Raw genomic sequence first — 14,484 nt, 5'->3', positions numbered from 1 at the left:
TATAGACACGTGTGTGTGTGTGTATATATACACAGATAGTACAGAAGTTCAGCATTTTTTGACTTTCACTTTGCAATCAGTTTTTTTTAGTAACTGGCAAAGGAAGGATCAGGTTTGTTTCTCAAGCCAGTTCCTCAACCTTTCAGCACTTGTATTTCTGCATGCATTTGTTCAAGTGAAGAGTTTCCATTTCGAGGCAGATAAAAAATAATAAATACTGAGCAAAGGAAGTTGCAGTAATCTTTAGCCAGAATATGTTAACGTGGACTAAATTAAAAATAGATTGATGCAGAATTGCTGGCTTTTGTTATTTTTAAATTTTTTGGCCTGTGACAGCTCCTTTTTTACTGTTGGCTGGAACTGTAATGAGTGTGTTTCCATCACCATGACATGATTGCATGGCTGAGGTGGACTCCAAGCATCCTCTTTATCTATTCATATTTAATAAGCCCAGTGGAGTTATGGGTCCTGTGCAGAAGATGTCCTGTTTTGAAATCGTGCACTTGTTACTGTGAAGTCTGCTCCAGTCCTCTTCAGAGGCCTCTATTCTGGGTTTTCTTGGGGATTGTATTAGTCTTGTTTTATGCTGCTGACAGAAATTGTCACTTGCTAGTGACCGGTACTGGGGCATGTGAATTAACATTACATGCAGTAGCGCTGAGGTGATGGGAGAGTGAGGATGTAGAACGGAGCTGTGTAACTTTCTCTGCTGCAGGACTGGAAGCGAATGTGCCCCCCCCACCCCGCGCCGGGTAGAGTTGCTCAGGGAGATACAGCCTTCTAAACCCCTTCCCCTCCCTCTTCCCCCATCCCTTCATGTGAAATCCATATTTGCCATGGATGATGGCATTGGTTGTCATACATACACGTAAAGCACTTTTTGAGAGCTGTGTTGTACCTGAGTTCAGCTGAGTCTTTCAGTCTTAACCTTTTTTTTTTTTTTAACTTTATTTATTGTGTTATCCTCCCCCATGGCTTTTAGAAACACTCTTGCTTTCATCTGTGCAAAAATCTCTCTCCTAAGGATAAAGTTTGCCTCTTTTTCTCCATGACAGTTCAGCTTTGCACTTCTTGTCCTCTTCTACATCATCTTTAACTTCCTGCTACTGCCTTATGGACTGAGTATTTTACTTGTCCTTTTGCTCCTTCTCACATCAGTTTTGACTGTTCTACTTCTCTGGTGACGCCAGTCTTGGCCACCTATTTGCCAGCTTTTCATAGCAAATCTGTGTTTTGTGGTTTCTAACCTAAAGATGGGGAGGGCAAAGTTCTGTCACTGTGCTCTGTCTTTTAGCCTGCTGAATGGACAATTGAATTTCTAATTAACCTTCACTTCCTGCAACAAGACCAGGTTGGGAGAAAACCTGCTTCCAATCACCCTGCTTTGCACCTTTTTTGTCCAAATCCTTATTAGCTTGCCTGCCTTCAGATTGTAAGCTACTTTGAGCCATTTTTCTGCTTACAAAGTGACTCTGTTAGTTGCAAACTGATGATTACACAAATGGCACTAAATGACCCAGGGCTGACAAGTAGTTTTATCCCCATTTATTTCTGGGGTTTATACTGTTGCGTTATCCCTTTTGCTTGGAAGATCTGTAGCCTTTGCAAGGTAAAGTACTGAGAAAGAATGGTGTATATTTTGAGAAAGTTCTAATGTACAGATGGATTCCTTACCAGCATGAGGCACAATATGTCAACCAGTGACATTTCAGTAACGAAAACAAGATGCTGCAGTATCGTTCAGTTTTTTTTCTTTCAGTTGTCAAATTGTTTTTAACAGAGATACCAGTGTTAGCAGTAGGGCTGGTCTGTATGAAAACATGCAATTTAAACTCTGAAATGCAGAGCGTCTGCTCTGCTAAGCCTCATCTTAATTCAGAGGGAAAAATGTAGGTTTCATGTATAAGGACTGAGCAGTGTCATCACTGGTAGTTGTTACTTTCTGTGTCTGCAGTACCTAATTTTTTTTTTTTAACTGCTTTCTGAAAACTAGGACACAAGTTGACAGATCTTGAACGAAGAGAACTACTGGCAACAGCAGCGTCTTTGTACGTGGCTGAACAACTGAGATCACAGCGATTTCTAGGGACTCCAAGGTAAGTTTGTTTCTAGGAACTCAGATGTGCTGATGCGTTTTGTTAATGGCATCTTCTCATGCATGAGAGACACTGGTGAGAAACTGCATGGTTTCTTAATATAGTCTGTTTTTTCTAAATTCAAATGAGTTGTGGCTCACATTTCCCTACTCACACAAGTCATACATGATTATTTTTATTCTACATATTAGCAACTAATAGGCGCAAAAATGTGTTACAAGCCAGTACAGTAATTAATGCCCATCAGGAGTTTCATTAATGCAAAATGTTGCTGCATTAGTAACTAACCACAAATTGAGCATCACAAATTTCCCATGTGCCCATTTGAAGCGATCTAATCACTCTGGGATAATATGAATATTCAGCTACAGAGCTTTAAAATATTGTGGATTCATGAGTAATTTGCTACCTTGACGAAGAACCTTTATAGTTTAGGGTCTAACTCTAAAAACACTTCTGACTGGTAAATGCTGGAAGAGTCAGCACCTTGCTTTAAGTATGTTTTTTGGTGTTCTTGTTTCCCCACTCCCTCATTCTTTTGGATAGTAGCTGCTAGTAACCTAGGTAGTACTGTTAACTGGCCAGCCATTGCAGTAGCTTCTGTCAAAATACTAACTCACTTCTTTGGCTTTCTGGAAGAATATGCTGCTTTCCTCTAGCATGTTTTGAGCTTTCGTTGTCCTCTGGCTCATCATTGTTGATGCTTTGAGACCTTCTATTAGAACAATTGAATTTGTGAAACTTGCTTGAGTAGTTGGTGTTTGCAATGGTTGTTCCAACAGTGAATCCTAACTTCAGCATGACTCTTTCTTCTTGCCTCACATTCTTTAATGTAGTTGCATGTGTGTGTGTGTTCGTGTGAGAGGGAAGTCAGAATGCAGGATAGACATTATTCACATTCCATGCCAGTGGTTTGACAGTGTATTCTATTACTGATTTTACAGTGGTCAGGAATAAATCAAATGTGGTTTCAAGAAGTCTTTATTTTTATTTGTACCCACAAAGATAAATAGTACCATATGGTGTTAAAAAAAAAAAAGAAAAAAGAAAAAAAAAAAAAAGAGATACTTAGGGTGAGCATAACGGCTTTGTAATATATAGCATATGTAGGGCTAGGTCATTGCTTGCCTTATGCACCTATAGGGGAAAATAAAGCACCTTTTTATTTCCTTCCAAGAGTTATATCTTCCATACCAAATGGCATAAGGAGAACAACAGACACTCGAAGGCCACTGTTCCCTAAATAAAAGATGAATGAAGGAAAACGAGGAGGAGCTTTGATTGTAGTTTTTACTGGCAAGTGTAGGAAGTTCAGTAGTCTGGTACAGCTATAGAGAAGTAATGGATTACTTTGTACTTAGAGAAAGGATAGGAATTGTTGATTTGAGTTGTGATTCTCAAACTGCTAGTGTATTCCCTGCTCTGATTGGAGATTTTTTTTCCTCTGGCATGTAAAATGTTCTTACTTGCTAAAAAGAAAAGGACAGGACTCCAATTTTTGAAGAATCTTTTATGTTTTCTTTCTATTGCAAGTATTTTCTTTCAGTACTAGGTGTTTCTGCATCTTAATAGAAAAGACATATACAACTATTTTAACTGAGATATCCGATATGCAAATGAAGTATTGCATTGAGCAGTCAGGCATGGTCATTCATCTCTTTTTGTGCTGCATTAGGGGAAAAAATATAGACCCGTGCTTTGAAAAAAATTAGCTTATTTTTGGAGTCTCACCTCCCTAGCGTATATTCCTCCACCATGAGCAAAGAAGGCAGCAGAGTCTGACCACATGAAATTTCTAAGACTAGATTAAGGTCTGATTTTTCAGATTTTAAATGGTGAAGCAAACAAATCTTTTCAGTACAGGGAAGATCACTTTCTTTTGTCATGATGGGGTGTACTTACGTTCAGCTCAGCTTTCAAAGGATGGTCTTTTCTGTCTGTTGAGGCATATGCAGATCTGGATTGAATGCTTCAGATGCTGAGCTTTAAAATTTTCTCCAAGTGGTGGCCAAGTGTAGTTCTTATTGAATAGGTCACAGTTTCAATCCACGTATATTGTTAGATCTACTTGTTTTAATGATAGTAAAGCTGCCTGTTTGAGGCCAAGTAAGGACAAGATAATGCAAAAAGGCTTACTGGTAAGTAACTTCTGAAGCAAACCAAACCTGATAATGATACCCTTTCCTCAAAATCATGCAGCTCCTTCAGAGGAACAGTCAAAGAAACGAAGGCAGAATGAGGTCAAAGGATTGTGCAGTGTCCTGGACAGTGTTCTCCATTCCTTAGAGCAGCTAGTGGACTCCCTCTAGAGGGGACTGAGGACTGTGGAGCATACAAGTTACTGCAGTCCCATCAAGGATCCTTCACGGCATGTCCTCAACTTACCGAAACTGCATCTGACTTGTTTTAGAAGGTGTTCCATGTCATGGGTACTTTTTAGGGAGCAGGATTGTGGCCACAGAAAGCACATCTCTATTGGTATGACTGCAATCTGTTTGAAAAACGCTAGTAAACAAAAAGTGCAGAGTAGGAACCTGCGCTACTGGCAACAAACCAAAAAGGCCAGTTGTAATCTTGGATGCGGTTCACTGTGGCAGAATTGGGTGTTTGGAGTCTATGTGAATTTTAAATCCATGTTGGAGCATGTAAACAGATTAGACAGACTGCACGCTTCAAAGTTGATCCATAACATTGTCCTAACGGTTTGGAAAAGTACATTGACATGTTGATCATCATCTTAAAAATTTCAGCTCTCTGGCACTATTTATGTTGACAGCATTTTTTTTCTTTTGCATGCACTGAAAGCAATTGAGGAATTTTTGTGTAAGGAATTGCACTTAAAAGTAGTATTTTGAAATCATGCATTATTTCTTCTAAACTTGTCACAGCTGTCAAATAGACAGTTTTCTGCTGAACTTGAGTTATATGCTTTTCTTTGGTTTTTGTTTGTTTTCTTTTCCCTTTTGGGAGCCATATTTGTAATATGCATTCTTTTCAGAACTGTAGGGGTATTTTGGGTTCCCTTTTTTCCTCATGATTTATTCAGCCCAAGCTCAGGATTGTTATTCTAGTCATATAGACAGAAAGAACCATGCTCGAAGTCTTCACAGAAGCTCCACCTTTCACTGTCAGGGCTACTGAGACTGTAATCAGATGAAAGGCAGCTGAGCCAGATTAAGGAATTGTTGTCCCAGCCTGCTTCTCCCTTGGTCTCTGCCTTTCCTCCTTCTTCCCCAGGTATGCAGGTGTGATCGTGTATGTAGTTGCTTTCTACTCTGGTTCTGCTAAAATGACCTGTATTAGTACAGAAACAGTTTTATAATACTTTAGATCATTTTGACAGAACTAGGTTAAGTACTCATGACAGGTGAAATTATTCTGGAAGAGCTACAAGAGTGGGAATGTGTAGCGAGGAGGAGGAGGAGGAGGTGAGCAGAGGATGGCTCATAAAAGGGATGCAGAGGTGGGCCTTAGCTCTGTGCCACAGATCAGACTAGTAGCAGTCTCATGATGGGGCTTCTCCTCTACAGTTGATGATATTTGTGGGGATGTGACTGGAAAATACATGTTTTGCAGTGCCCTGGGTGACCGAATCAGCAACTGTAAGGTTCTTGCTGGAATGTGCTCTGATGATCAGCGAGCTGTTGCCTCATTAAGGATCAAACACCCAACTTTCTTCAGCTAGTGTCAATTAGATGTGACCCCTGTAGTGGGATTCTTTGTTCCAGTAGTTTGTGTGTTGTGGAGGTTAATACAGGCCACAAGGTGAAGGCCGGTTTGCCTTTCCTGTGTTAGAATAAATTGTATTATGATTTGGGTGGAGCACTCACAGGTGAGTTTCCACTGTCTGCATTGGTATGTGCCCCTGGTCTCACCAACAGTCTCCTAGGAGTAATTCGCCAACCTTTAGCAAGAGCAGCTGCTGGAGACCTGTGCATGCTCAGTTACAGGAATACAGACATTTACTTTGTTATGCAATGAATATTTAGAGCTTTTTCTGTGTGTGGTTTTTTTTTTTTTTTAATTTGTTGTTATTCAGCCAGTTTTCTTGGGGAGAACGTTGTTGTGGGGTGTGTTGTTGTGGTTTTTTTTTTTTGTTTTGTTTTGTTTTTTTGAAAGATGATTAGCTAATGAAAATCTTGGTATTTTGTGAGCCAGATACTAATGTGAATATTTCACTGTTACATCCAGATAATAGGGGCCCATGTTTCCTACAGGAAAGAGCCATGAATGATTGATGATTGTTTCATTGTTCAGCTTTCAGTTATTTTACTTAGGACTTTTCCTACTTACTCCATAGTCCAGTTTATTGTGAAACTGGTGCCACCCACAGCTGCTGAACAGATTTACAGCATCTAGTAAAATCCCAAGGTCTTCTAGACAGAACTCGATCTTGTTTCAAGTGGAAACATATTTTGGCTGAAGTGAATCCAGCTTATTTTACGTCTGTTTGATGTAGTTAGCCTTTGAGACCAAAAATGATGTTGTACAGTTGAATCTTCACATTTTGGCTTCAGGCTTGTTTTCATTAGTGGGTTGGGAGGGGAATAGGAGAGTGACTCTCCAGGTGTGGCTACATCATGCTATCTCATGGGTCTACTAATGTGATGTTTATACTTCTAAACCCAATTGCCTACAGCACTTCCTATGCGTTGCTTGTGTTGGCTGCTAAGTGTATTTTCCTAATTTTTCTATGGGTTTTACCCTTTCATCATTTATGACTTGGAAAAAACCAGGGAGGCTGCATGCCCATATTACCTGATACTACATGCAAAAAGATGGTAACACATTGGAAAATATTCTATATTGCTAGCAAAAAACCCTAAAGGTTTTTCTTGCTTGTGTGTTTAATGTAGAAGACTGGGATTAGGGAGTCTTGAGTTAAACTTCTAACTGTTCTTGTGGGACCTTAGAGAAGTCAGTTGGGTTGGGCCTCAGTTTACAAAAAGGCAAAATGGCCTTAATACTTTACTGCATTATTGAGGTTTTGTAAATATTTATTTATCAACATGTATACAGTATTCTGAGACCTAAAGTGGATGATGCTTTCTAAGCATAAAATAATACTTTCACAGGACGGGTAAGTGTATAGTGAGAAATTACAGATAAAATACAAGCAATTTTTTGTCAAGTTCTGAAGTAGCTGGGCTGAATTTTTGTATGTTCTAAAATTCTGAAAATCCAGGGGTCCAGTGCAGTGGACATAACACGACTGGTGAACTGCAAGAACAGAAATGGATGTATTTAGCTTTTTATTTAATGAATTATTGTAGGTTCACGTCTGGGTTGATTTGGTATAGATATATTGACATAAATCCTCAGGTACACTTAGTAATGACTGTTCGGATGCCTGCTCTGCTTTGCCATTGCACGATTAGGGCAGTGAGGGAACCGCTGGGAGAGCGGTGAAGCCCCGCACCTCTCGGGCGTGCTCGCTTTCACGTAGACTACACCTATTACCCTGCTGGAGTCTGGGACAGAGCCAGCTCTTTGCCAGCCTAGGGCTTCCCCATACGGAAGAATGGTCAGCTGCCCAATAGGAGAGCTTTCTGGCTCTGCTGCACTGCTGGAGCAGCACAAAATAAGGTTATGTTACATTGATTTTAAGAAGAAGGAAGATGATGTCAGGGAAGTTCACTGGTGTCATCCGAACTGGCTGCTTGGAGAGAGGGAGAGTTCTTCCTTGCAGCACAGTTACAGGCGCTGCTGAATTGTCTCAGTTGCATTATGTGATTTTTATTCCACGCCCCCGAACCACAGTAATAACGTGAACAGTTATTGCAAGTATAGCTAAATATTTATACTTTGCCTTACCCTACAAATACTCTCTAGTGTGATATAAAGATAAAACACTTTGTTTTCATTTGGTAAGGATGACTAAGTCCAGCCCACTTGTGGCTTTCTTCATTCCCTCGCTTTGGAGTTACACAGTCATCCTTAGCTCATGAAAATAACACTGTCTTATCCTTACTGTTCTGGTCCCCTGGTCAACAAGTCAAACATTCTTTTCATGATTTACAGTTATGCCTTTGAAAGTCCTTGATATGTTTATGTAACTACTGCAGCTTCAGACCATTACTCCACCATGATTTTTTTCTTTCCCCATAGACTAGCAAGGTACTAAGACTCTGTTCTCGCTTTTCTCATGCAATATCCTCGTTTATAATGAGCTCTTCCGGTTGTGACAATTCTGTCTTGTCTCTTTAGGTGTTACTTAATGTTGTTCTTTTGACCTCTCATAAATAATTACTTTTTTTGGTAATCTTGCTTAATCACTGCTAAACCAGCTGCCCTATATAATATTCTAGCTGTCTTTAAAATCTGGTATTATTTACCCTTCTACATTGTTCATTTGCTTATCATGGAAAGAGGATTATATGTGCTAGAGACAAACAAGTAGATGCAAATACATGAAACAGGTACTTTTGGCCAGTGGAAATGAACTTCTACGTAAAATACAAAAGTTGAATTGGGACATTTCAAGGCAGCATTTATGACTGTTTCTGCAGAATGTATGTATCATTTTTCCTTAATTGGATTAAATTAATGGAATCAGAATTGATAACATAAGTAATACCAGGTATTTATATAGTACTTTGAAAGCACAGCCATTGTTCCATATGATTTATGAACAAATATTGCAGAAACAGAATGGTCTGTTATGGGAAATTTTCATAGCCTGTCTTCCCTATGCAATTGGTAGGGAAAAAGGTGTCCTGGGCACTCAGGAATCCACTCTTGCTCAATTTTTATGAAATCATTATGAAGATAATCATTATGAAAAGTTTGAACCTTGCTGAGCATCTCTTGGGAAGATCCCCAAAGCAGCAGCATGCATCTTGCTGAGGTGATTGCTGGTGGGAAAGCTGTTCACCAGAGTAAATGGACCTGGCTAAGTCCCTATGTTTATTTTTTATTTTCACCATGTCTGCTGGGAAAACAGCAGCTGCTATAGGAGCTTTATAGCTTCTGTGGCTACTGTTCACTTAATGTTGAAACTTGAATATATGTAGTATACATATGTGAATGTTTTCTGTTGTGCTGCCATATTCCTGGCTTTTTTAGTTGTGAATCTGGCCCTTTTCTCATCCATGCTTTGCTTATAACCTCTTCTACTGCAAGATCCTCTCTTTACCACAAGGCCTCTCTCTCTTTCCTTTGATCCCTTTTATAAGCCCAACAATTCTTTCCTCTCATGCAGGTTTACACCTCCTAAACATGTTCTTTAATATCTGTCGGTGTGTAAAAAGCGTATGCATGAAACCGTAGAACTAACAAGATGTGTGCTAATTGCCATGTGCTCTCTGGTCTTTTTAGAGCTATTTTTAGCATGGTTTTTCCTCTCCATCTGTGTATTTTATTTGGAGTTTAGAAGGGCATAAATGAAGTTGTGTTGGAGGTTTTTATGGAAGGGCAAAGTTTTTCTTGACTTTGCGGGACTCTAAGCTTAGTAAATGCATGTGTAACTGCATTCACGTGAGAAGTTTTACTGGTGTTTCCTTCCTAGGATTATTAACATAAAAAAGATAAGCACGAACATCAGCACCTTACTTTGTGAAGTTCCTTGAGGCACTGGTTGTGTCCTGCTGTTTGTGTAGTGTATAGCTTATTCTGGATGCTGTTGCAGTAGAAATGTTGTCAACAAAATATATGGGAAGAAAAAGTCTCTTAGTCAGCATTGTCTGCATACTTTTACATGTATGTGTCTTGATTTGTCCATTCTTTAGCATGCTTGCTTCATGGTTCACAAAGGCTGTAGTTAAATGTAAGATATTGATTGAAGGGATAGATAATTCATTTATACCTTTGTTATTGAGTATTACAATTTTCAACCGTTTCTTTTTCCTTTGATTCAACTGCGAAAGTGGGATGGGACACAGAATGGCCTCATTATTGTAGGAGTATTTCTCTGTTCCCTGCAATGATTCCAAAAGCTCTTGCACACTTCATCAGTATTATTGTAATTCTTTGGCTGCAGGATATTTGGCAGCTGTTGCACCCCACTGGCAAATCCTATTCAGACTTCACTTCCATTCACCATTGCCATTGGAGAATTGATTTCTCTCTCCTCTGCTCTAACCTTTCCCAATTCATTTTGGATTGTTCAATGTGAAACATTTTAATTTCATATCATACAGCCATTCAGCTCACAATCCTTTTTTAACCTGTCACCAGGGTAACAGCATAGCATGCTTTCTTTAGGCAATCAAGTTTTTATTTCACATGCTTAATGTTGCATTAAATGTTTGCATTTTGTTTAACCCTCTTAAATACTTTGAACTGTGGATATATTTTGCAGGGTAATGAAGTCTCTGATTTCAGTGTCAAGTCTTCACAGAAACTGCCTTACTTAAAATAAAAAATAAGAAATCAGAAGATGAATATAGTAATGAGAAGATTATTAATAAAATCCCAAATGGCTGAATGAGACAAGCATCCATAGAATGGCAAAAATACTTTTCTTCTGGAAAAAACCTTCCAGAAGCTTATACTATAATCTTTAGACCTACACTTTTGGATTACTTTTACCTGTAAGTGCTTGTAATCAAATTATGCAAATATAGAATTAACCATGCAATAACATGACTTTAAGAAGTGAAATGTCTGGCCTATACCTGTCAACCTGCTTCAGACTGCTTGCCAGATATGTGTGTGGAACTGTAAGCTGAATAGCAAGTGATTTATATACATAAAAATTAGATTTTAATGGGATGATGCAATTGATTAAAGAAATACATAATTTTTAAGTGTCAGCTTTTCCTGTACATGTAAACCATCACGGCATGAACAATAGGCTATGTCCACCTTGTAGGAAATGAGAATAATAACGAATTTAGAGTACGTTATCATAGATGATTATAAAAATAAAATGGACATTTTCATATTTGAAAAAGCATTAATTTCTTATAACTGTGACCTTACAGATCAAGTCCTGCTTGCCTTCATAAACCAATAGGACCATCTAGGTTTTCCCTCACCTCTTTAGCTGGAATTTAAAAAAAGTCTGTAATAGATGTCCTTAAAATACGCAGAATTTCATATCCTATGTCTATAATTATAAATAGAGGTGTAGTGTTAAAGGCTTTTTATCTGTCATGTTCTAGTCTCAATTCTGTAGGTATAAAAGATGTCGGGGGGGGGGGAAGTATTTAATTTAACATAAGTAAAACTTAAGAACATGGCATTGCAAATAAGCCCAGACTTTGCTCATTTATAATAAAATAAAACCCATATAATGAAAGCACTATTTATGCATTTTAACATTTAGGAATACTAATTTTACAAAGCTTCTTATTTGCAAAATAGATCATACGTATCTAGCATTATTTACAAAACAAATGCAAAATATTTGCATTATTGTACTAGCTGGAGTGTTTGGGTTTGCATTTGACACAGCTCTTTTTGAGGAGACAGCTGCTTATTATAGATCAGACCCATAGAGTTGACTTTTGTTAGAATTTTTCTTTCAACAGTGTATAGCTAACTATACAAGGATAGAAATACAGTTTCTTCTGTTAATTTCCAAGCTTTTTGTACAGTTTCTTTTTTTCCCAAGTTGTACTATAAGCTACCAAATATTATTACCTGCCAAAAGAGGTTTGGCAGTGTTTTGTTACTGAATTTTGCCAAAAGGAGCCAAACATATGGTAACAGTTAATTTATTGGTTCTTCTAACCTCAAGGGAACTCTTACAGAGAGCATATTACCTTTTTATCTAACATATTTTAAATAAAAGAGCTGTTGGCTTGAAATTTGATATGCCAGTATAGAAGCTGACCTTCAGTGCGGTTATGCTCAATTCAGTCTTGTTTAAGGGTGACATTAAAAGTGTAAACATAAACGATTGAGCTAAGACTTCTTTTCTTTCAGCTTTTAGAGAGGCAGGTCACTTCAGCATAGTTTCAGTGTGTGTGTGTGTGAGTGAAAATATTGAAGAAACATTTTCATGAAAAAAATGAGTTCTGCCTTTGTCTCAGAAGTCTTGAAGAGCTCTTTCTTCGCTTTCTTGTTAAGATATTTCCTGCTATGTGCATTACCAAGTGATAATAAAAAAAAGAACATTTTTCATTTCTTTATATGTAAGACCACAGGCCCATTTGTTGCTTTGTGACAATGTAGATTTGTGTAATTCTAATGGGAGAAGTATTTGAGAGGTAACATTGCTATTTGTGCTGCTATTCACAGTCTTGGAGTTGAATCTCATGCCTGAGATTTGCACAACTCAAAATCAGTGGTCTGCTACCTGCATTTGAGGTAGCCCTCTTTGTTCTGCCTTAGATGCTGTATATTTTTGTCTTTATAACCTGGTGGTGTTGTGAATCTTATATGTTGGATATGTCATCATATTTCAGATGGGGTACTTGGGGTAGGTGGTGCCTTAAATAAAAAATAGCCTGATTTCCGTTGGCTCATAGTAAGTATTCAAAGGCCTGGGTATTTTTCCCTGCATCTGTGTTGAGACTGCTCAGGTGACTTTACCTTTTGTGATTATGGCTGATGCTTTAATATTGTTCACAGACCATTCTTTAGTGGTTTACTTCTCTGTGTAATTAGATGTGGTGCTTGGAGTTTGTTTTGTCTGTGGCTTCCCTTTAACACGTGTCTTCAAAGCCTGTAGTGTGAGACTGAGCAGGAAAGAGCAGCGCAGGACCCGGTTCTTTTGAAACCAGGGATGTTTACCCATTGACTTAGAAAGGAGATGATGACAGGTCTTTATCCTGTCTCTGTGGTGCTTAGTAAAATTAGTCTTGCTGCAGTTAGTAGGATGATACAAATAATTTATTTGCCTATTGAATTCCAGATTTAAAAAGCACTTCAAAAACTCTGGGGTATTTGTTAGATTTTATCCTTCCGAGGCTTTAAGCTTCTGTCTTTACCCCAGTGTTGTGGTACATGTTTCTGAGGCTCCTCTCTCTGCCATGGGTGGTGATCTGATACACCTTGGTCACACAGTAATGATTTTCTCCAGGCCCTGCTGCCCATTTTTCTACCAGACACTGACTTTTAAAGCAGCTCCTCATAAACCAACAGCTTTTCTCTCTTCGCTTCCTTGAACTAGTGAGAGCATTTCTCTCCTAAATCCTACATTTTCCCCACACCCCCCTGCAAGAAAAATCCCTTTTTCTTGTTACTTATACCCTCAGGCAAATCACAATGATTTTAAGATGTTTACTAACATGAAGTCCACCTTATTTCTCTGTTAGCTGTGACTTTTCCACTCTCTGATCTCGGACATTGCATGTCTGCCTCTACCACAGGCTTCCTTTTCCCAAGTCTTAACATCTATTTTAAGTGAACCCTTCTGAGTGAATAGAGTGAATCTCTGTTCCAAGGATTTCCAAAATCCTGGTGGTCTTATGGCCACTTAAGCTTCAGACTCCTTACACTGGGCATTCCAGCACCATTCCACAACTCTTCTCTTCGAGTTCCACAGCTTTCAGTCATTCGTATGCATCTTCCCAGAAGCAAGGGTTAGCGAGCACTGATAGCATTTTGCTGTTTCACAGTTTAAAAAAGTTGGATTGCCGTGAGAAATTGTCATGTTCACAGCCTGTAAAGGGTGGAGCACAACTCTACAGAGGCAAGGCTGGCTGGTCTCACAGGAAGGCCCAGAAGGGGCTGCAATTATTTGCATTTTAGAGAAATCATGTTGGATATGGATGAGGAGAATTTGGGCTTAGAGAGAACATGGCATGGCTGTTGTGTATGGATTCCCTCAGCAGGAGCAGGAGAGCACAAAGGAAGGGTTGGGGTTGAAGGCAAAGTTGTGAGAGCCGTTTCTGAACATCTTCCTAAGGTATCTTCTCTCAGCTGCCATACGCTACTTCTGAAGGTGTATTTTGAAAATGCTTTGTCTCTTCCCTTGCTATTTGTTTGCTTCTTTACTGATGATTGGTAGTTTTCCATCTAAATTTTCAGGAGATACCAGTGGGCATAGTTGCAGACACTGGATCAAAGCCAGTTAGGTAATGTATGTCATGTCATGTTTGTGCAACGGTTTTACTTTACATTTTCTGTTCAAAATGTGTCTGCTTTTTCTGTGTCAGAAAAAATAGTCTTGATGTTCTTTTCGAACATCCTCTTGACCATATATTATATATGGCTCATGTTATTTATATAAATTATGCGTGTATGTGAAAAATGTTTTATATTTCTGATATTTATTTCTTTGCTTTGTGAATTACCAAGCTACTTTGATTACTGCTAATTGTCTTGGTGAAAGGCAAGGAAGGAGAAGGAACTTCTAGTTAAGTATATCGTAAAAGAGTGACTACATTCTTGTACTGTTCTTATACCTTATTTAACTGTCTGCTATTGGTCATTGAATATTGGACTAGATGGATATTTGGGCCACTGAATATGGCCATTTTTATGTTCCCGTGCTATA

General features: G+C 38.6%; 1 protein-coding gene across 8 annotated transcripts in view; it reads left to right on the top strand.

Moving 5' to 3' along the window:
• The window catches only part of PCCA (propionyl-CoA carboxylase subunit alpha), a 299,644-nt gene that overhangs the window by 159,374 nt on the left and 125,786 nt on the right, over positions 1–14,484 (top strand). For all 8 annotated transcript variants that reach the window (XM_049816078.1, XM_049816076.1, XM_049816077.1 and 5 more), the window contains one exon: positions 1,994–2,096. In XM_049816078.1, coding sequence (XP_049672035.1) covers positions 1,994–2,096 — 103 coding nt within the window. The remainder of the gene's footprint in view (positions 1–1,993; positions 2,097–14,484) is intronic.

The sequence above is a fragment of the Accipiter gentilis genome, chromosome 13 (genome assembly GCF_929443795.1).
Source record: "Accipiter gentilis chromosome 13, bAccGen1.1, whole genome shotgun sequence".
Lineage (NCBI taxonomy): Eukaryota > Metazoa > Chordata > Aves > Accipitriformes > Accipitridae > Astur > Astur gentilis.
Note: the sequence above shows the minus strand (reverse complement) of the source record. Positions and strands in the feature narration are given on the sequence as shown.